General features: G+C 45.7%; 1 protein-coding gene across 8 annotated transcripts in view; it reads right to left on the bottom strand.

Annotated features, from left to right (window-relative positions):
* Golga4 (golgin A4) overlaps positions 1 to 23,643 on the bottom strand; it is an 83,636-nt gene that overhangs the window by 5,676 nt on the left and 54,317 nt on the right. For all 8 annotated transcript variants that reach the window (XM_031345852.1, XM_031345854.1, XM_031345853.1 and 5 more), the window contains 10 exons: positions 22,811 to 22,966; positions 17,212 to 21,407; positions 16,583 to 16,704; positions 16,136 to 16,266; positions 11,460 to 11,570; positions 10,071 to 10,091; positions 9,810 to 9,878; positions 8,222 to 8,297; positions 4,547 to 4,650; positions 181 to 267 (listed from right to left, as the gene is read on the bottom strand). In XM_031345852.1, the coding sequence (XP_031201712.1) occupies positions 181 to 267; positions 4,547 to 4,650; positions 8,222 to 8,297; positions 9,810 to 9,878; positions 10,071 to 10,091; positions 11,460 to 11,570; positions 16,136 to 16,266; positions 16,583 to 16,704; positions 17,212 to 21,407; positions 22,811 to 22,966 (5,073 nt within the window). The remainder of the gene's footprint in view (positions 1 to 180; positions 268 to 4,546; positions 4,651 to 8,221; positions 8,298 to 9,809; positions 9,879 to 10,070; positions 10,092 to 11,459; positions 11,571 to 16,135; positions 16,267 to 16,582; positions 16,705 to 17,211; positions 21,408 to 22,810; positions 22,967 to 23,643) is intronic.

Below are 23,643 nucleotides of genomic sequence, written 5' to 3'. Positions count from 1 at the left end.
CATCAAATCCACCTGGGATAAAACTTATTTAATGCTCATCCACTGCCACTGCTTAGCTGTGACATAAACGACATTCAGAAACTTTCAATTTCTTTTACAAACAAAGAGAAAGGTTCCACAAGCGAGGCAGACTGTAAACTGTAAGGAAGCTGCTCCCTACCGCTGACTCCTGGATCTTACCATCAGGCGAGCATCTTCTCTTTCCAAAATTTTCTGAGCCTGGTCGTCAGGGAATTTCAGGACAGTGGTTATAACTTTGGCCATGGTCTAGAGGCAACAGGAGAGATCATTGGCAGAGGACAAGGCACACAAGTCACAGCGTTCTGACATGTTCTGGAGACTCCTTAGTGCTCTCAATGGAAGCCACGGACAAAGAAGTATGATGTGAAGGTGTCAGTCAAGGAAGTAAAGACCAGCACTAGCGTCTCAATTTAAGAGGGCTCCTTACAAGGTCTACCTGTGAATTACTTTAGATAATGTATTTCCAATAGCATGAAGCTATAGAAAGATCTGGCTGTTGATCTTTTGTCTCATTAAGATGAAACTTCATCACGAATTCATCTGAAAGGGCCCTATATTTGCGGTAACCTATAGGATACATTGCCAAAACAGACGCTCTAAGTAACCAGGCTTAGAGGCTCTAACTACATCACATCATATGTCTCACAGACATGGGCTACTGCATGGACATGAGCATGCTGAGTAGTTACTTTTCAAGACATGCAGCACATCAGCCTAATAGAAATTACATATTAAAGGGACACGGATGCTTTGTTTGGTAGAACACATGATGAATCAAAACATTACACATGGGAGTTTGCAAAACAAGATCATAAACTGTGCAGGTCAGAATAAATATACCGTAAGTCAGACTGTCACCCCAAAAGCTCCTGGAAAATTCTCCTCAAAGGTTGAAAACTCCCTATTGTGTATCAAGATGAAATGTTGTTAGGAAGACAGAGAGGAGAGAAGATGTCACTTATGAAATGAGAATGATAATGAGTTCAGTGCTTACATCTCAGGTCAGGTGGTACTCTCTCCTGGGGACTCCTACAGTGCATGGTAGAGCATCCCAGAAGAGGGAACCAGTGCCCATGGCTACATGAACTCTGTGTGTAGGCCTGTGTGTTTGGTGGCAGCAGTGGGGTTCTGGGAAAAGTTGTAGGAAAAAAATCAGTACAATATTATCAACCCAAAATTTCGGAACTATATTCATATCATTAGAAAAAAATTTAATTAATAACAAAAAGGGAAGAAATCAACATTTTTAAATTCCTATTCCCATAGAGAGCCGAGGCAGGACAGTGCACACCCCTAATAACAGCTCAGTTCAACCGAGGCTGCCTTCAGCCAGCTCAACCGAGGCTGCCTTCAGCCAGCTCAACCGAGGCTGCCTTCAGCCAGCTCAACCGAGGCTGTTACGGCTGCACATACAATGCCCCACATACAATGACTTCAGTTTCAGACATCTTTCTTGTCTTTAGCTTTGCCATTTTAATGGCTTAAAAAATATTTTTAAAATGCCATATAAAACAACCACATTCTTGGAGGATGCCAGAGGCACTGACACCTTGGTTAAATTATATTAGCTACACAGAGCACTAGGTAGTGTGTTAAACTTGAGTATAGAGATCAGGTATATGTATCATGAACTGGCAAAAAGAAATAAGAAGTAGAAACTATTTCAACATTTCCCTTTTACACAGAGAGGACTTCTGTAGTACTGTAAATATTCCCTTCTCCAGGTACCAAAAATCTAAAATTCAAAGGTTCAGTTATATGGAACATTTCCTTAATTTCAGTATCATGTATATCAGAGCTTTCATTCTGAAACCACACATGCATGTACAAACATGTTTATAAAGACACAACCATGAATTGTGACTAGCTGTCTCTTCCCACTGATAGACAACACTAAATGGAAAATCCATCCCTAAGTTCATCAGCGACCCAGAATCCATAGCTGACAACCGATAAGACTTCCAGCTTGCCAGAAGCCCAGGCTCTTGCTAACTGTGGACAGAAACCAGACTGCCTAGTCTCCAAACCACATCCTCAGGCTCTAGTTAGGAAGGCAAAGTTCAAGTGAGCCACCTGATTTATAAGCAGGCTCTTCACCCGGCATCTCCTCAGGAGATGCCTCTTCAATAATGCTCAGAAAGCAAAAGGGCAGGCAGACTGGATGTTAGAGAGCAGAGAACCAAAGCCCGTGAAGAGGAAGACAGCGGGGCTGAAGTAGCTCCATACGGTAGGTAAGAGCATGCGCACGGAATGCAGCATTCTCCACCACGCACCCGCATCATGAAGGATGCTGCAGCAAAAGCAGGTGAAGAGAAGCAGGTGGGATGACACAAGGAGACTGCCGATGCAGGCGTGCAGCACATCGTCAAGTCCTCTGCAGGCTGCTTGCCACTTCTGAGTTCTTTGTTAAAGAACAATCGATGCACCTAAAACCAGCTCTATTCTTGTTGGACATTTCAGAACTATCTTCTCTGGGATACATACACACAGGTAAGATTCTGGAAGTTCTTCAGATCCTCTAGCCTTCAAGACGGCGTGGTCCTCCAGACAGAGCTCAGCTGACCAGACTACCTGGGACTCAGGGAGCTCACACATGGTTTTCTTGGGCCTTCGCTCTGAGCTGCTGCCCATCCTGCACAAGTGCTGAGTACTCCCTAACAAAACCTACTTCTCCCCTTGCTTAGAGCCCAGTCTACCTTGACCCTCCACAAGTGAAGCGCTTAAGTCCTTACCCTGCACTCTGCTCCACAGTCTGCTTAACTAAGAACTAGCACTGTTCCATTCCAGAGCCAGCAATGGTATTGGCTTCCGCATCGCTATCGACCATGCCAGTCCATATAGCAATGGGCAGTAGTTAAGCACCAGTTTCAAAGTTTACACGTGAAATGTGACGAAGACTCAGACTGTTTATCCTCAGTCAGGTAATCACAACCAGCACAGACTGAGGTGGATGAAGAGCTGTGCCACTCAGGCCGCGGCTTTCCAAGCTGCGGCTCACAGAGGACAGGGTTATATTTGGCTTGGGCTGTGTCTTTCTTCCAGAGCCTCACGTGTGGAAAGCACATCTCACAAGCACTCCACTTGCTGGAGCACCAGGCAGCAGCCAGCGTGCTAGACTCAGAAGGCCACAGCACCTCAACACTTGAGTCTAAAGTGTCTACAGTCCTGAGAGGAGACTCACAGCTCAGCCTTCTTCTACCTAGTACATATGCACAAAGTGTTAGCCATCCACCAAGCTGAGAGGAGACTCACAGCGCAGCCTTCTTCTACCTAGTACATATGCACAAAATGTTAGCCACCCACCAAGCTGAGAGGAGACTCACAGCCCAGCCTTCTACCTAGTACATATGCACAAAATGTTAGCCACCCACCAAGCTGCAGACTCAGGCCGCTGCCTTAGTCCCCATGAGAACACAGTGTGAGAAGAGTCATTCAGCGCCTCTGCCTTATGAGAAAAGATGAGCTGAGAAAAGGCACTGGAGCACAATGAACTAACATAGCCCTCTCTGTGACACATGCTCAAGATCCTATTACTTTAACATAATTTTTACTTGAAAGGGTCTGATGGCCAGACATGGTGGTATACGCCTATAACCCCAGCCCCTGGGAGGCAAAGCAGGTCATCACACAGCAAGACGTTGCCTCAAAAGTCCAAAACCAAAACCAAGGGGGTGGGGGAAACACCTCCCTAATCTTGTTTGATGTAAATAAAACTTAATTTCTATGTACACTAAGATAAATACTGGTGCTTCTCTGTGCATCTTACAAAGCTGTAACACTGTCTTTGGTTCTTCTCTAGGCCCTTGCTCTTTGGTGTTATCTGTGTTTTCCAACTCCCTGTCTGAACTGGACTAGCATCTCCACAACTCTCACAAAGGCCACTGTCTCATTCACAATCATGATGCAGTCATGGAAATGCCATGAGGAGTCTACAGTGTCAAAAGCAGAGACTGATTACAGTGGGAACTCTTACTGATAAAAAGTCCATGAAATTCCCTAACTACATTCAATTCCATTCAAGATATATTTACCAAATGTCTAATTTAAGGTTTAAAATAAACAACATATCAAACTGTGTAAGACATATAGTACGGCACGACTCTGTATCAAGAGCCTTACGTAGGAGCCTTCTGTAAGAGCTTATTCTAGAGAACAAATTGACTAACAGTTCCTACTTACATAAATTAAATTTGTAATTTAAACATGATCAATAACCAGTATATGTAGAAACAACTTGTAACAGATTAAATTATCTCTGGATGTTTCTTAGCAGTCACTGTCATGGAGCTAGAACGGATATTCACAGTGCTGTCTACAGGGTCCTAAAACCTCCTTAAAATACAATCGCTTCTCCTACCTTTAAAATCTAAAATCACACGTGCACACACACACGCGCGCGCACACACACATGCACACAGAGTTCACTTTTGTGAACACTGTCTGCCCATACGATCTACTGGTGCACATACTATCAGTGTGTGTGTTAAAAGGAGTGTCGTAAAAAGTCACAAGACAGGGTCTGTACCTTAGTCTCCCGACCCATCATATATTCAAACAGTACTTTTCGCAAATATTCAAACTCAGTAGGTTCTCCGAAGAGTGAGACCTCAGTGTGGTACAAATTGCCACCTGTCAAGAAAGACAAAATCAAATTAGAAAAAGAAACCCAAGTTACACATCACTGAGTAAACAGACACATCAGGAAAGAAGGGAACAAAGGAGGTATGTGTCCGTCCCATAGCCGCCTGTGCTGATGTGTCCGTCCTATAGCCGCCTGTGCTGATGTGTCCGTCCCACAGCCGCCTGTGCTGATGTGTCCGTCCCATAGCCGCCTGTGCTGATGTGTCCGTCCCACAGCCGCCTGTGCTGATGTGTCCATCCCACAGCCGCCCGTGCTGTGCACACACTCACACTATGAATATCCCAACTACTATAATACAAACAAAAACTAGAACTGTTGTAAAATTTCTATTTCCCATATGCATTCTTCTCCTAGAAGAACACCCAACCAGACCAGCGTACAAGCTTCTTAACTGTGGTATTTCTCTACTAAATAGTACATGGATGACCTCAGATATTCCAGTGACTAACATGACCATGTTCATGTTATCAAGGATTTAAGACATTTTTAGTTTCTTTTTAAGTATGGCAATATTAAAGTACTTAGTTTCAATCAAAGTTTCAAAAATGCTGTGAAACACAAATAAGAAACTGGAAGTGTGTAAAGTAAGTGTCATAGTGATTTTTCAAAGACTTTTATGTAAACTGGGCCCAGTGGCACGGCTCAAGTAGATTATTAAATATATGAAGGGAGGAAACAGAAAGAGGAGATAAGGTCCATCTTCGGGTCCGGGTATCAAGCTAGGAGGATCTAGCGGGCAGAGGAAACTGGACCAAGCACATGGCGTCTCAGTGGCAGGACATGAGGACCTCTGTGCGCAGATGGTCACTCCTCAAGGGGGAACAGCTAGAGGAGAAGGTAAGTTGGTTTGCTGGGGGTCATCTGGAGACGGGTCCCTTAGGCTCCCTGTACAGACAGTTCCAAAGGAGGCTGCACTGACAGCGGTCAGCCTGAACCTGAAACAGCCCCTCCTAGATAGGCTGGAAAGTCCAGAGCCAAAGCAGCAAGGTCTTCAGGCTGCAGCTCGCTCAGCCAAAAGGGCCTTGGGTGCCATGTCCCAGAGGATCCAGGAGTCCTATCAAAGTGGCACCAAGTGGCAGATGGAGACACAGGTGAAAGTGAGGAGGAATGGAGGAGCCCAGAAAGACAGAGGGTCACCACCACCCAGTCTGAGCCAGAAGAACACTCGGCTCCACAGGGTCACCTGGCATGCTGCGGGTGTGTGTGTGTGTGTGTGTGTGTGTGTGTGTGTGTGTGTGTGTGTGTGTGTGTGCTCACATCCTGCCTCTCTGGCCACATAGGTCCACATGCCCACCGTTGTCAGCGGCTAAGGGAGGCTGCCCCCCTGAGCCCTTCTTCCTCCACAGAACCTCTGTTCTCCCAGTGAGTCTGACAGCAACCTAGAGGCTGTGGGAGCTGGGACCCGGCATCTGCAGAAGCTGTCTCAAAAGCTGGACAAAGCCATCAAGGCTCGGGAGAATGGTGATGAGCTTCTCCCTTACCCAGGAGAACAGCAAGCATCCTACAGGAAGCCAGCTCTGTCCAGCCACCAAGCCACCAGGATAAGAAGAGTAATGGCAGTGGATATGCTAAAAGTATATTGTATGTATACATGGAAATATCCTGAAAGCGCATTAATTTGTATAATTAATATATGCCAATAAAAACAAAACAAGGCAAATAAGCAGGGTATTTAACAACTTATGGAAAAGAAAATGGCAACTTAACATTCAAGGACACAGAAAAAATAAGGCACGCCACCAAGGAAGAAGTGCATGCTGCTAAACTACTGAGGGGCACATAACATTCCCTAGTGATGCTCAACCCACTTCTAAGATCAGGAACAAAATTAAAATGCTGGTATACCAAATGTATTATGCCACAATACACACAACAGTAGAGAGGCTGCTGGGGTGCCCAGGGTCAGACATTATGGAATAAGTACAGAAACATCTAGGTACCTAGTATACTATTTCACATGTTATAACATGTCAGTTCTATTCTCAGTGCTATATTTTACAGAAAATCTTTCACATGTAGACTATGGAAAACATGAACTAGACTAATGGAATAAAATACCCAACCTAGATGACTCACACATTGAACAAAAGAAATGGATCATGGAAATTCCCTAATTTGGCAAATCTAAATACAATGTTGCCAGAAACTTTATAGACAGATGTTAAATAAGAAGGCAGAAGACTGAGTATAACAGCTCAGAGGGATGCAGCACCATCAAGGTGCCGATTTAATTATTACACAAGTCCACCTGGGGGCTTAACGGAACGGATGCTTTACCTCTCCCTATAGGAGGTGGGCATTCGAATGTTACTACAGGAGATGGGCATTCGAATGTTACTACAGGAGATGGGCATTTGAATGTTACTATGGGAGATGGGCATTCGAATGTTACTACGGGAGATGGGCATTCGAATGTTACTACGGGAGATGGGCATTCGAATGTTACTACGGGAGGCAGGCATTTGAATGTTACTACGGGAGATGGGCATTCGAATGTTACTACGGGAGATGGGCATTCGAACGTTACTACAGGAGATGGGCATTCGAGTGTTACTACGGGAGGCAGGCATTTGAATGTTACTACGGGAGGCAGGCATTCGAATGTTACTACGGGAGGCAGGCATTCGAATGTTACTACGGGAGGGTGGGCATTCGAATGTTACTACGGGAGGCAGGCATTTGAATGTTACTACGGGAGGCAGGCATTCGAATGTTACTACGGGAGGGTGGGCATTCGAATGTTACTATGGGAGGGTGGGCATTAGAATGTTACTCCTTAAAGCTGCAGCACGGAAGAGAGATGTGTGCACAGCCCATCAGACTTCTTAGATTTCTTTCATCGTTTAAATGTGCTGATACATGCAATGTGTGAAAACAAAGTCTGGCATTGGCACTTAGTATCATGTATCTGACACAAAGCATGGCGTTGTGGAACGCCAGGTGCTGTAGGGTCTCACTCCCACATGAAACCTACACAGGCTGAGGGGAAGAACGGGATGCAGTGGGAGCTGCCATGGGCTGGGAGGGCAGGTGGAGAGGAGGTGTTCATTGTTCAAAGGAGGCAGATATCGGCATCACAGCAGAAATCCTTCAAGACAGATAGCTATTACACTGGGGACAGGGATGCGTTAGCTTACTGAAAGTCCGCACAACGGTTTAAAGCATTCCCGCCCTGTGCTTGGCTGTGGATCAGGGCCTAAGTTCTCAGCCACTTCCCCATTACGGCCTGCACCTGCCCACTTGTTCCCATGCTCCCACACATGATCATCGTGTGAGCCTGGAAGCAAGCCCGCCCAGCGTCCTTCACAGCACAACAGTAGCTAAGACTCACAGTAATGTGTACAGTGAGCTCAGCCTGTGCACTGCATAGTGGACACAACTGCCAAAGAAAGCATCACAGTGCAGGAAGCACATGTAGTCTGTACTTGTCAATTACTAAAGAAGATACATAACACACATGAGAGAAGAATATGAATCAGCAAAGAAAAAAGTCAAGTCATTTATAAGGCTGCCAGTAAGAGGTGCATGCACACAGGTGCGTGGCAGAAGTCGGCTCACCTTTGTAAGGTGTTCCCACAGTTGCTGCACATACATTCTTTTCGTATCTTTTCAGACGGTCTTCTAAATTATGGACCTAAAAATAATATTCAGACCATACCATAAAATTAATATGGAAATCATAAGTAATGAAAAGAAGCTACAGCCACTGCATTCTTCCTCCTGCTAAAAGAACAGTATATACAGATAAAATTAAAGAAAGAGCTTCTTTGGTAGAAGCTAAAAGCATATTTAATGAAAGAAAAAACTACATAATTTGAATTTTATTAAAATCAAAAACTTTTGTGTATCAAAAGACTATCAAAAATGTAAAAAGGCAAATTGTAAAACAGGAGAAAATATTTACAAATCACATATCTGATAAGGAATGTGTGTCCAGACACATAAGTCCTTACATCTGAACAACAAAAAGAAAACAGAAATCCAAAAACAATCAATCAATACTACATACTTCAAAGAAAAGGTACAAGGGGCTAACAGCTGATGAAAAGGTAATGTCATTAATCTCTAGAAACAACGTATACTAACACCACAGTGAAATGATACACCCTACCTCCTCAAATGGCTATGATCAAAACTTTGTTGATAAGGATGTAAAAAATGGAGTCCTTATAAACCAGTAATGTGATTCAGCATGGAGCAGTTGCTATGAAAAACAATGTGGCCATTTCTCAAGAAGTTTTAATAAGAAAGCCAATGTACTCCTTCTTATACATCTACCTAAAAGAACAGCAAGTGGTCAAACAAAAAGGGACACACAAGGTCAGGAACTGTGGCACTCAGGCAGGAGGATCTCAAAGTGAGCTTCAGGACTGCCAGCACTGACAAAACAAGAACGGGTATAAGATGCTCCTGCCGGCACTCCTTGCTATAGACAAAGGTGGAAACAACCCGAGTGTGTATACACTGCTGAGTGGCTATATACTATACACTGTGGGATAGGATTCACATACCGCTCAGAGAAGGAGCTAAGTATGTGGCAGCTGGGAGCGGCAACCTGTGCCTCTTATCTCAGCCAGGGCTACACAGTGACACAGTGAAAGACAGACAACATGGATGGACAGACCGCTGGCTGTCTCACTACTGAAGCTAACATCATGGTTGTGTACTGTATGGTTCCATTCAGTAAAATGCCTACAGCATGCAGATGCACAGAAACCGAAAGCATGGTAGTGGCTGTCAGAGTCTGAACAAGGAATGACAGTTAAATAAGTATAAAGTTGAAATAGATTCCAATAGAAAGTGTAAAATGGTGAAAATGATGAGTTGCTCCTCCAGAGGACAGGGTTCAATTCCTAGTGCCCACGTGACAGTTCACACCTGTAACTTGTTTCAAGGGATCCATGGCAACAGGCATGCACATTGTGTATAGATATATGCATGCAGGCAAAACACCTATACAAATAGAAATAAATAAACCTTAAAAAAGAAAAAAACCCTAATGTTCCAGTCTAAATATATGCAATCACAGATGTAAGGACTGCCTCAAGCACTTGTGAGTTTGGCAATAAAGCTTCGCAGCAGCTATGACGTCAGCAGCAGCAGCAGCAGCAGCAGCAGCAGCAGCAGCAGCAGCAGCAGCCTGTACCTGCTCTCTCAACTCCTGCTCCTTCAACTTGGAGTCGCTGATCAGAGTGGTCTTCTGGGCGAGCTGTGTCTGAAAGAACAGAGCCAAATGGAAATGAGTGTATCCCCTCAATGCATGGACCTGCTTCTTTCTGCTGCAAAAACTTTCTCTGTAGAAACAGTATCTACGCTTTAACTTGTTAAAATGACGAGGGCTGGGGGTAGGGGGAGGTGTTCCTAAAATATACTAGCTTCAGTAAACTTCAATGAAAAATAATCTTACCTGGAGCTCCATAACTGTTACCTGGAGATAAAAAAAAAAAGAAGAATATAAACAATAAAAGCCACAGGTAGAGGAAACAATAAAACAGAGCACCATGAAATGACAAGAAAGTGAGAAGCCAGCTTTACAATCTTAAGAGAGTGAGCAGGTCTTAAATAAAGCAATTTCAAATCATTGTTTCTAACCTGGTCTACTTTTGTTATCTAAACTGTCCACATGCAAACATATATAAACACAGAGGAAGAGACTGGAAGGCTGTGACAGCTCTAGAAGCAGCTGTCACATCGGAAAGGGAGGAAGAAGCCCAGCACAGCCGAAATCTGTATCCTTCAGAGTTACAACACAAGGTTTGGCTGTCCATCATGCACTTAACTTCATGAGTACACATGGCCCATCTTTCAAAGTCCTTTAACACATTTCTGAGCACAACCTCTGAGGCTCATGCTGGGCTCTCACTACAAAGTATTTCTCATGGAGCTCAGCACAGGTACATGTGACTTGAGACCTTAGAACCTGGAAGGAATACCACATAGCTTGATGCCAGCTATTTGGGAGGCTGGTCTAGGAAGACGGCTTGAGCAGAAGCTGACTGAGCTCAAGGCTCAAGCCTGGGAAACAGGGCAGAACCTCAAGTAAAGACAAAATGAAAACATTCAAAAGCACTGGCGAGTGGGGACTGGGGAGACTACAGGAACAACTCTGTTTATCGACAGTCTCTGCCTTCTTCTGAGACAAGGATAAGAACTCTGAGCACCTGTGCCGGCTTGACAGCGCATCAACACTCTGGTGCTGAGGAGACGACATCAATACTTCATGCTAGGGAAGCTCCTGGTACTAAGATAAGATATGCACTTTCATAGAAGCAGTAATTAATAGCAACGGTGTACCCTCAGCTACAGCCACACACTAGACAGACAGAACTTGTTCAGAGCTCTCTCTAGTAGGAGAAAGGCCCTTTCCACTTGCTCGCAGTGAGGAGTGCTGTCAGCGAGGCCTTTTGCAGAGGCTTGGCCCTGACCTCTGGAAAGGAGAGCCAAGTAACTAGCGCTAGGAAACGGCAGTCCTCAGTGACTGGTGACCTGTAAGAAACCTGCTCAAGGGGGGCCTCAGTCTGCTACACTGTCTGTGCAAAGACCAGGAAAGGCTGGGAAACAGCGGGGTTTAGCTTTGACTATGGAAGCCTGGATTTAAATTCCACTACGGCACTTAACACAAGATCTGAACATTTGGTTTTAATTGCATTGACTGAAAACGGAACTAGAGTCCTCAAAGGCCCTGGGATTAAATGAGCTGAATGTGTGGCGGGGGGTGGGGGTGAGGGTGTAAGGGCAAGCCGTGGAAATGGCCACACTTCCCAGACCCAGGAGGAGAAACTCCAAGTCTGCTCACACTGTCCCTGGTGCTCTCCTCCTGCTCCAGCCTGTGCTGGTATTTCTCCTGGAGCTCCTCGAGCTGGGTCTGCAGGTCTGTTACTTTCGCAGTCATTTCTTCTTCACGGGCCTGTAGTGTGAAAACAACAATGTGGCGACAACATTAAAAAGCAGGCAGAGAGGGAGCCTTGCCCCGTCTAAGTCTGGATCGGCACTGCTCACTCTTCTTGGAATGCCATGGCTCCCATACACTCCCTCTGCCCACATCAACCAAGGTCATCAGCTGCTGCCACCCCTCACACGGTGTTATCAGGTCTTATTGTGCACAGATCCAAGGGTTTAAAGTTTGTGTGCTTTCTATAGTGGAGTTTCTAAAGATATTCAGGAAATAAGTAGTATTTTCATACCCAGCTGGCAACTGACTGATCCCAAGAAGCCATGGAACGATTTGGTTCCATTTTCCGCACTAACTCCAGATGAGCTGGGTAGCCCAAGAGTTGGTCTTTGAAACTTGTCTACTAACCTGCACATTACACACCTATCTGTCTTCACATCATGCCACCAATTCTCAAGTAACATAATACAACTATTTCTCCATGTTCCCAAAACATTGCAAAACAAACAAAAAGTAGATAAGGCTGAACGAGAAAGGACTTAGATAACTTTTGTCCCCACGGTCCTGCTTAGAAGTCGGACACAGATCACCTTCTGTTGTCTTCTGAGGGCACTCAGATCTTGCCTCAGTCAGACATCATGCAAGACCTCTGTGCTAACGGACGGTTAGAGCTGGAATACTGATCTGACGAGTAAAGAGGAGTACATGCTGAGAGCTACCAGGAAAACCACCACCATTAGGTGTCACTGAACAGGAGCTGACGGTCAGACATGTGGGAAACACCATTCTCAAAGACAAGCTAGGCACAAACAGCGTGCTGCACACAGGACACTTGAGAAGTCTAATTCTCCTCAGGAAGGTTTCTGAAGCTACAGGAAACAAAGCAGCAAAGCCCAGTCTATGGTGCCGGGCGGACATCAGCTGGCTCCTCAGCGAGACACATCCCACAAGCAATACCATCACCCTGCAACTGATATCTCACTGTCTGCAGTCTTGGCGTTCTGAGTCCACCTGCACATTCCTGTAGCTACCAAGCCTCCATAGCTACTTATTCACATATCCAGTTATGTCTAACATTTTCTTTGATAGCTGCAGACTACCAAATAAGCGAAGGCAAATCTAAGAATTAGAGAAAAATCCAAATAAATTGTCCATAACTTAAAAAAAAGCTCTGGATCTGGGGGACAACTCAGTGGTAGGCAGCTGCCAACAAGGCACTGCCAAGTCCTGTGCAAATCCCTAGTTCATGAAAACAGAAAAAAGAAGAGGAGGAAGAGAGAAAGAGGAGAGAGATAAGTGGAGAACTTTAATTTTTGGTTCTGTTCCTTAAAAACAACAAACAAGATTCTCACTATACACCATTCTCAAATACTCAAATGTGTACATTTGATTCAAGTTTTTCTAAATAAAAATAAAACTGAAAACTTTTTAAAGATGTAGCACAGAGAGGTCTGGGTTGCTGACTCAGCGGCTAAGTACCTGCTACACAATCCTGACTCACAGGCTCAGAGTCTCAGCACACCAGGAAAAGCTAGGTTGGGTGGTACAGGTCTATACCCCAAGTACTGGTGGGAAGATCCTGAGGATCAATCCACCATGGGAGTTCCAGGTTCAGTGAGTGATTGAGCCACTGGAAGCAAGATGGAGAGCAACTGACGAAGACTCCTGACATGTGCATGCTGCTGTCTTAGTCGCTTACTGCCCACTGCTGTGACAGGGCACACACCGTGACCACGGCAATACTTACAAACATTACTAGGGGCTAGCTTACAGTTTCAGAAGGTTAGTCTGTCTCCATCGTGGTGGGAGCATGGCAACATGTGTGGCCAGTAGCTGATCCGAAGGCAATAGGCAAGATCTAGGACTGGACCTGGCATGAACTTTTGAAACCTCAAAGCTACTCCCAGTGACACACCCTCTCCAATAAGGCCACACCTACTAATCCTACTCAAACATCCACCAACTAGACTAGACATTCAGATACAGGAGCCCAGAGGGACCATTCTTATTCCAACCAGCAGAGCCACACAAGCTGCACAAAGCAGCAGTGGCAAATGAAGACTGGGAGCACGGGTAATGAAAGTGAAGAAACGGCTCCAGCTGATTGTCAGGCAGAGTGCAGCCTCGCTGGGCACCTTCCCTGTCATCAGACAGCAGAGGACACTGACAGCAAGGGAGCTCAGCAGCAAGGACAGGGGATCGGTTCCCACAGCAGACTGGATGATGAGAGAAGACAGTGTTCATTGGCAGCAACAGTGCAGTTCAGAGAGGAAGTCAAAGCATGACTCAGTGACAAAGTCTGAGAGAGCAGCCCATGCCGGCACCATGCCAGGGACACATCCATGTCTGCCACCCTGACTACGGGATGCACTAGTGTGTGAGGGGCCTAAAGACACCTGAAGCAGAAGCAAGTTTCCATTCTTCATATGTGGGAAGTATGAATGTTATCTGAAGGGTGGCCAGCAACCCTGGCACAGAAGGTGGAAGCTGGTGATCAAGAGTTCAAGGTCGGTAGACCTTGAAAATATAAAAAAAAAGAGTTCAAGGTCATTTTCAGCTACATGGTAAGATCAAGGCCAGCAGGAGCTACATGGGACCATGTCTCAAAAAGCCAAACCAACAACAAAAGGAAATATCTATGATCAGGAGGGGCCCTGAAGCATTCTGTGTTTACATTTGTGATTACTGCATCACAGAGCTACCATAAAGGATGGGGAAAGAGCAGTATCCCATGGTCAGAGGGAAAGGGAGGAAGGAAAGAGGAAGAGAGGAGCACACAGCAGCTCTGCTCTGAGTCCTACAGCCTGGACTGCACCCACCATGTTGACTTAAGGTGTGAGCACTCCCATTTGACTCCTTAAGCCAGTTGACACATACTATTAAATTAAAGCTCCCCTTTCTAAAAACGCAGTTACTAGAAGATGTTCAGTAAGTGTGTAAGGCAGTGCTACACTCAGGAAGGAGCCTGGGAAAGAGTCACCTCAGTCAGTCCGCCCACACCTGTGCCACAGCTCAGCTTGGAGGGCAGCTCCCTTCACACAGCTTCCAGAGGACTGCAGTTACCTATCTTCCTATTCCTCACCCACAGACCCATATACAGAGGAGAAATCACTGTGAACAGTCTACTCTCTCAGCACCCACAGACCCATATACAGAGGAGAAATCACTGTGAACAGTCTACTCTCTCAACACCCACAGACCCATATACAGAGGAGAAATCACAAAAAAAGAGCTACTTCCCTCTCTGAAGCTTCCAGGCGTGAATTTTCTCACACCAAAAAACAGCTGTTACCTTCTTAAAAGTCCTTTCTTGGGACTTATGTATGAAATATGTGAAGGTAATGATGAATCTCTATTCTAGAACTCAATAGACAGTGTTAGGCAAATTAACTATACTAAGGCTGCCTTCCCTTCCAAATAAAAACAAAACAAAAGCACAGTAACAAATATCAGAAGACAGAACTAAACTATGTACATCAGGCGCACTAGATACACTGAACCATAAAACATTCCAGAAGGAGTCAAAAAGGAACTGTATTTCTTTATATTGAGACAAAGTCTTATGCCCAGGCTGGCCTTGAACTCCTGATCCTCCTAACGCAGCTCCTGAAGTGCCAGGATCATAGGCACCAACACCTCAATGGGATTCTTAAAAATGCATTTATTATCTATGTGCCTACATGAGACTACATGTACCATGTGCACTGAAATGCCCATGAACTTACATGTACCATGTATGTACAGTGTGTCCACAGAGCACAGAAGAATAACACTGGATGCTGGAACTGGAGTTACAGTTAGCTGTGAGCTACCATGTAGGTGCTGGGAATTGAACCTGGATGCTCTGCAGGAGCAGTCAGAGCTCTTAACCACTGAGTCATCTCTCCAGCGCCCTGGCTGGATTTTTAAAAACTCAGCACAAATATACTCTGAAAGCATAAGAAAATGTACAATTATTTTAATTTTCCTAATGAGATTTAAAGCCTACACACCGCACAAAGATGGCACTCCATATCCTGAAATTTCACTCAATTCGATTACATTTAAGACAATGAGTGTTACTATCATCTCTCGCTCACACAAACAGTGCTGACACAGCTGAAGTACGGCTCTTCTGGAGCAACAAGTGTCCCTGCTATATGATGCAGTAAGGTCTTACATAATATGCCAACTGAGAGTAAGTGACAGTGTTGTATCTGAAAACATCCTTGGGTCCAAGTTCTGACTCTCGTTTGTAATTGATTTTCTTCTGATATTACAATGCCACTAGAACATGGACTCTGAAACAGCGGCTACTGAACACAAAACACTTAGCTGATAAATCCCCTTTTCCCATAGTCCACCCTGGACCATCAAATTCTCAAGTGAGTGGAAAGGAAGGAGGTTGGCCACTGTCCTGGGAAGACCACGACGGCTATGCTGAGCCACCTCAGACGCAGGCTGTTCGAGTTCCCAGACTTAACCCAAGCACAAAGCCTCACTTTAGCTTCTCTCAAAGATGCTCTCTAATGTGAGAAGCCAGAATATTCAGCACTACCATAAAAGACTGCTACATTAAGAAGAGAAGAAAAACAGGGTACATCAAGTATTTCCTCGTATCTTCTGGCTGTCCTTTTCAGATCATCCTCTTTTTCCGCAATCTTTCTATGCAACTGCTGTGTCTCTTCTTGGTGGCTTTCCAGAAGTTCAGCTTCCACCTCTTGGGCCTTATCTAATGAAGCACAGGGACATAAATGAGAAAACATGTTTGTGACTATATGCCAACTGCAGTAGGAATTTCTCATTTCAAATCAGAGTTGATGAAAAGCAGCAGGACAGGTGTGGGGAGACATTGCTTCGCGCCAAAGGCAAGGGAGTGATAGGTGGGCAGGTTAGAGGACTTTCCAGGGACCAAGTGCACTTTTTTGGGCAAGGACCATTTTCCCTCGAGTTAATGACAAACAGCACCTACCACAATGGAACAGAGACTAAGCTATGGCTGTGGACTCCCTGAGGTGGCACCACTGCTGAGTTTAAGCTGTGCTTACCAATGGTCTCCTGAACAGTCCTTTCTAGCTCCTGCTCCTTCTGTGCCAGCTGTGTGTTGAACTCCCGCATCAGCTGCTTCAGTGTAGATGTGTGCTTCAACTCCAGATCCTCTTGCTCCTGTCTGAGCAACAAGAGTGGACAACGATGCCTGCTGCCTCCACAGAGAACAGGCTACAGAAGAATGCAACCTCACTGCTGGTGAAACCATTCTGAGAGTGAGTGAGTGAGTGAGTGAGTGAGTGAGTGAGTGAGTGTGTGTGTGTGTGTGTGTGTGTAGAGAACAGAGCGTACAATGTGAGACTGATAAACTATGACTACCTTCAGCACTAACCTGGGCTCTGGGAAACTGCTCCCCTAGATATGCATGTTACAGTCACAGGGCTACGACTAAGAGAACAGCAATGAGGTCGCTACTCAAGACACACTGCCAGCAGCTGTGATCTTATCTGCAAGAGCAGCTGTGTCCCCTAAACGAACATGGAATGATGCTGTCTCCAGCCCAAAATTATCGTTTCTCCTCAGTACTTAACTTACTAGGCGTATTAAAACTTTGAGCATGCACGCACGCACGCACGCACGCACGCACGCACGCACGCACGCGGGCACTCGAGGTGGGAACAACACTTACTTGAGCTTCTCCTCTGCTTCCTGCTCACACTCTTTCTTCAGGATATCCAGTTCCTGCTGATGCTCCTTTCTCAGAGCTCGAAGATCTTTCTGCAGCCGTGCCACCTCCTTGCTCAGCTTCTGCTTGTCCCGCTCCGCCCCTGCTAACTTTGACTCCAGGTCACTGTGCTGGCCATCCACAGAAGTCCCCAATTTCGATTGGATCACATGTGATTTGGAATTTTCCTCAGGCCTGTCTTCCAAAATTTCTAAAGATTTATTTTTCCCATCCATTTCTTGCTGTGAAGATTGCAATTTTTCACATTTTAAGGTCAACTTTTCCACTTCAAGTCTATGGGCGTCCCTCTCTCTTACTAAGTCTGACTCCAGCTCTTTTACCCTGTGCTCCAGGGTCTGGCAGGTCACCTCCTTTTCCTGGAGGGTTTTCTGGATACTGTCAACCACACTTGCCCAATTCTGCTTCACCGCTGTGTTGTTTTTACCAGTTTCTTCTCCCATGGGCTGGGACACAATTAAGGAACCCTTCATCTTTTCTTCGAGTTCTTCTTGAAGACATCCTATCAGAACTTGATCTTGGAGCTGCTTGGCTCTGGTGCGATCTAACTGCACAGTGAGTGCCCTGTGCTGAGCCTCACCTTCGCCCTGCTCCAGCCTGCACAGGAGCTTCTCTTTTTCAATTAGACTTCTTTGCAGCATGAGGATTCTTTCTTTACACGCCTTCTGTGAGCAGTCTTGGGAATCTACTGCTTCGTGCTCGGAAGACGCTGCTACATTCCCCATAGATCTAGACACAACTGGCATTTCCGGTTGCGGAGAACCTTCTAGGTTTTTAAGTTTGTCTTCTAGGATGTGAATCTGCTTTTCTCTTTCTTGTAATTTTGCACTCAGCTCACTCAATTGGCTTTCTGTGTCTTTCGCATACTGCTGTGTTTTCTCCTCCATCTGAGACAAGAGCTGCTTCCTGACGGCTGCGATCTTCTGTCCGGCCTTCCTCTTTAGCTCCACTTTTGAGGCACTTTCTAACTCAAGTTTGTCCTCTAAAGCCTTCAGCTCCCCATCCCTGCTTCTCACACTTGAATTTACATGCTCTAGCTCCTCCTTCACAGCTCCAAGTTGAGCTTCCAGAGAGGCCACGTGCTCTCGGAGTCTTAGGACTGTCTCCTCAGCCTCTCTAACTTTGTTGTCTTTCTCTTCTCCCAACTCTTCCAAGTGCTGAAGTCTCTGAACCAGTCCATTGTGCTCAGTGTCCCTCTGCTGCCTGTAATTCTTAAGTGTTTCATTTAGGGACTCAACTTCATTTTTCCTCTGAGTAATGCAGTCTTCTAATTCAACGACCCTTGCTGTCTGAGTCTCTAATGCAGTCTCTAAGTCACATTCCTTTTTCTCCATCTTGCTCTTCCTGTCTTCCATCTCGCCCTTTAAACATTCAAGTGTTTTATTCTGTTGGTCAAGGTCTTCCTTCAGTAAACGTGTCTGCTCATCCTTCTCATTAGCTTCTTTGGCTCTTAAGTCAAGCTGAGCCTGCAGGTCTTTAATAGTGCTTTGGTACTGTGCAAATCGGGACTGTGCTTTCTTCTTCCACTCTGAGAACTTGTTGGACCAATGATCTACCTGCTCGAGGGCAGACATTTTCTCCTTACTCAGAGCATCGACTTTCAAAGACAGCTCCTGAAGCTGAGCTTGCAGCTGCAGTTCTTGTTCCTCATGCTGCCTGCTCAGTGCAGAGAGGGCGTCGGCCTTGTCACTCGGGCTGCTGCTGCTCTCCAGCTGAGCACTGAGATCGCTTAACTGCTTGCTAAGACTGGCGATCTCGGACTTCTTCTCCGAAAGTTCTTCTCTCAGTAGTGTGACAGCATTGATGTTTTCTGATAACTCTTTCTTCAAGCGTGTGATACATAACTCCTTCTCAGAGGCCGCCTGCTGCTGCCGCCCTCCTTCTTTCTGTAAGGCTTCTTTTTCTGTGATAAGACCTTCAATATCAGCCTTCATGCTCTTAATCTGATTTTCTTTTTCTTCCAACTGATTGGTAACTTGCTGAAAAGAGCTCTTTAGTGTATGCTGCTCCTCTGTCAGCTGTGTAAGTTGTGCTTCTAATTCAGAAACTTGGCCCATTCTCCTGAGTAGCGCCTCCCCAACTGTGGCTGTGTGGCGCTGGCAGAGGGACAGCCTAGAGAGAATAGCATCGGCTTTGTCGCGGCTGGTGCAGACAAGTTCGTTCGTCTTGGCTTCTAACAAAGCTTTGGTTCTCTCACAACGACTGTCCAGCTGAGATGCTAGCTCTTCAAGCAAGGGTTTGAGGTTCAAGCTTCTGTCCTCCACGCTCTTCCTGCTGCTCTCATGCAAAGACTTACAGCTCTGGAGCTCCTCCTCTGCAGCCTGCACCTTGCCTGTCAGCTCAGAGACCCTGAGCTGATCCTTTTCTGCCACCAGCTTCAGCTCAGCCAGCTCTTCTTGAAGAGAGAGCTTTTCATTCAGAGAACAACCCAAATCAGCTTCTAGCTTTTCCACTTGTGACTGCAACTGAGCTTCGCGCTCCGAAAGTGAGACGATGACTGTAGACTTCTGCTCCAGCTGTTCCTGCAGGCCAGCTAGTGCCACGTCCTGCCCAGTGACCACCTCTGTCAGCCGTGCCACCTCCTTAGTCACCTCCTCTTTTTCAGACTGGACTATGAGGATCTTCTGCCTCAGCTCCCCTAGCTCCTGCTCCTTCTCCTCTATCTGCTTTCCATGCTGGTCCCGAAGCTCTGCAGCTTGCTGCCTGAGGCTCTTCTCCCAGGACTCTCTGACTTTATCAAGTTCTCGCTGATGAGCCCCGGTCAGGCTTTCTAGTTGCTGCCTCTGGTTCTCCTCTAGTCTCGACACCGTGTCGCTAATTCCAGCTGAGTTAGCCTGTGCCATTTCCAGGATCTGGGCATTAAACTGTTTCTCTTTCTGACTAAGCTCTAAGACAGTATTTTCAAGTTCTTTTTTAAGTTTAGCTTCCTGATCCAACAACTTTTTCTTTGTTTCTTGCATTTCTTTTGCTTTCTGCTTAATTTTTTCCATTTTTTTTTCCTGATTTTTAAATTTGGTTTCATATTCCTCCTGCAAGATACTAATGCTCTCTTCTTTAGAAGACAATTTCTGTTTGAGGATCTCGATTTCCTTGGCCTGTTCTTCTCTCATCTGTAAAATGACATTTTCCTTTTCCATCAGGATTTGCCGTGCCTGCTCCTTCTCCATGTCACTGTTCTTGAGCTGTGCGTCCTGGAGCTGAGCTAGCGCCCTAACTTTCTCCTCCAGCTCACTCCTCCGTCTCTCCAGCTGCTGCACCTGAGCTCTCTGAGCATCTAGTTCCACACACACATGCTTGTTTTGTGTTTCCATCTCAACTACCTTCTTGGTAAGAAGGCTCTTCTCTGTTTCTAGGTCCAACACCTTTTGCTGCATTTGGGCCAGCTGCTCCTCATATGCGCCTGTCTGCTTGTGTGCGGTGCTCTGCTCAGAGTGGAGGAGATCCAGCCTGGCGAAGGCCTGCTGGAGCTCCCCGGCAGACTTTTGAAGATGAGCTTCAAGATCCTGCACCCGGGCCTGCCGCTCTTTCAGGTGCTCATCCTTCTCCTTCAGGAGACCCCCCAGCTGATTGACCTCATCTTTCAAGGCCTTCTCGGTTCTGCGGACGGTTATTTCCTGTTGCTCACTGATGCTGTCAACCTCACGCTGGTGGTGCCGCCTCTGCTCCTCCAGCTCGGCCTCTAAAGCCCGCTTCATTTTATCGGCATCACCCCGTAGGACAGAAAGCTCCTCTGCAAGCTGGTCCCGAGCTTTCAGTGCTTCTGACAGCTCAGCGGATACAGACTCCAGTTCCATTTGCTTCTTGTCGAGTTTCTCCACGGTCTTTTCATTCATGTCCTGTATGTGGGCCTGGAAGAGACTCTCCTTCTCCTTCAGGAGTGCATCCTTTTCTTGCTGATGCTTCTCTCTGAGCTCGTCCACAGCAGCCTGATGCTGCTGCGAGAGGCTCTGGAGTCTCTCAGCCCACAGGCTGGCCTGCTGCTGCTGGAGGCCCTCCATTTCTGTCCTGTGCCTCTCAGCCTGGGCTGTGAGTTCTTTATTGTGCTTATTCTTCTCAGCTTCCAGATGCACAGCCAAATGCTCTGACTGAGTTTTACTTTCTTGTAAGCTTTTTTCCAAAGAGGTTTCCAATTCAAGAATTCTCTGTCAATGAAAATTGGATGTATTTTACTAACAGCATACTTGTTTACTAGTGATGATATACAAATGGCACGGGCCTACCTAAAGGTTGTTCTTTGAATGCCTCACATAACAGACCAAACATAAGAAAAGGGAGACAGTCTGCTGCGCTCGGTCACTAAGTAATCACAACCCCAAACTCAGCTCTGTACTTCCTCTATTTACCATTCTACAACGATTTCAGTATCTCTATTCAAAAAAAAAAAAAAAATTCTAATGGGGTAGTCAAAAAGAAAATAAACCAGGGCTGGAGAGGTGGCTCAGCGGTTAAGAGCACTGACTGCTCTTCCAGAGATCCTGAGTTCAATTCCCAGCAACCACATGGTGGCTCACAACCCTCTGTAATGAGATCCGATGCCCTCTTCTGGTATGGCTGAGGACAGCGACAGTGTACTCACATACATAAATAAAATCTTAAAAAAAAAAGAGAAAGAAAGAAAGAAAACAAACTACAAAACAAATAATGATAGTAAGTTTGGTAGAAGATGGATCTCCACACTCTATGTTTTTGGGTTTATAATAGTATTTTATTACTTTTAAAACTTAATTTTGAGGAAAAAAGGCATCTTAGTTTTCTACCCCCAAGGCAGATACTTAAAAGCTTTTAAAATGTTATTATTTATATGTGCATGTACATGTAGGTAGGGGGGGATAAGAAGGAGGAGGAAGAGGAGGAGGAAGAGGAGGAAGAGGAAGAAGAAGAGGAAGAGGAAGAAGAAGAGGAAGAGGAAGAAGAAGAGGAGGAAGAGGAGGAGGAAGAGGAGGAGGAAGAGGAAGAAGAGAATGAGGAGGAAGAAGAGGAAGAAGAGGAGGAAGAGAAGGAGGAAGAGGAAGAAGAAGAAGAGGAGGAAGAAGAAGAGGAGGAAGAGGAGGAAGGAGGAGGAGGAAGAGGAGGAAGAAGAGGAGAAGGAAGAAGAGGAGGAGGAGGGAAAGGAGGAGGAAGAAGAGGAAGAGGAAGAAGAGAAGGAGGAAGAAGAAGAGGAGGAAGAAGGAAGAAGAGGAAGAAGGAAGAGGAGGAAGAAGGAAGAGGAGGAGTATGCACACATACACAAGCCAGACTCTCCTCAAACCTGGTTCTGGCTGAAAAGAAATGGCTTCAGAGACACATGCCTCTCCACACACATTCCCAGCTCTGGGACAGTCTCCATAGACACACACATCCCCACAGTCTCCACAGACACATACATCCCCAACTCTAAGACAGTTTCCACAGACACACACATCCCCAGCTCTGAGACAGTCGCCAAAGACACACACATCCCCAGCTCTGGGACAGTCTCCACAGACACACACATCCCCAGCTCTGGGACAGTCTTCACAGACACATATATGTCTGGCTCTGGAGCCCACACAGCATGTGAACTCACGGTTCGGTAAGCCTCTGCTTCTTGTCTAAGTTCCTGGAGTTTATTTTCACTCTCTGAGAGTATGGCTTTTTTCTGCAGCTCTAACTCTTCTAGAGCCAAGGATTCTTGCTGTTCTTTTTCTTGAGTGAGCTTCAAATATTCTGATCGACTCTTTTCCTGTGCCAAAACCAATTGATACCATCTCAATCCCACAATATCCCAAAGCAACATCTCATCTGCAGAACCCAGGCTCTGAGGCTTTCCAGTGTAGCCAGCTCTGAAATCCTCCATTCTTATACATGAAAACACCCATGGCAAAGGTTATGAGCACGTTTAACATTAAATTAGCACACTAAACTGTAATTTCTTGATTACACTCTAACTTTAGGAATGTTTATGTATACTGTTGCTTAAAGAGAAAGTGTTGATGCGGTATTTAGACATACTATATAGCATGGTGACACACGGGGCTGTACAAAATGATTTCATATTACAGGATAGACTGATAAGACCAAATTATTCACAACCTTGATTTCAGTATTTTTAGGTATACTTTATAGAGGAAATTTTAAAGTCTGCTGAATTAAGAAGTTAGATCTCTATGTGCATGTATGGATTTATATCTTTTTTTTCCTCTACTTGAAATACAGCTGAATGTGTCAGCTCCTAGAAGGTACTGCTGACACCAGTGCTCAGACCCACAGCAGCCCTCCCAGCACTATTCCACTGCTGACACCAGTGCTCAGACCCACAGCAGCCCTCCCAGCACTATTCCACTGTTGACGGCAGTGCTCAGACCCACGGCAGCCCTCCCAGCACTATTCCACTGCTGACACCAGTGCTCAGACCCACGG

Source organism: Mastomys coucha, unplaced genomic scaffold, assembly GCF_008632895.1.
Source record: "Mastomys coucha isolate ucsf_1 unplaced genomic scaffold, UCSF_Mcou_1 pScaffold23, whole genome shotgun sequence".
In the NCBI taxonomy this organism is placed as follows: Eukaryota; Metazoa; Chordata; class Mammalia; order Rodentia; family Muridae; genus Mastomys; species Mastomys coucha.
Note: the sequence above shows the minus strand (reverse complement) of the source record. Positions and strands in the feature narration are given on the sequence as shown.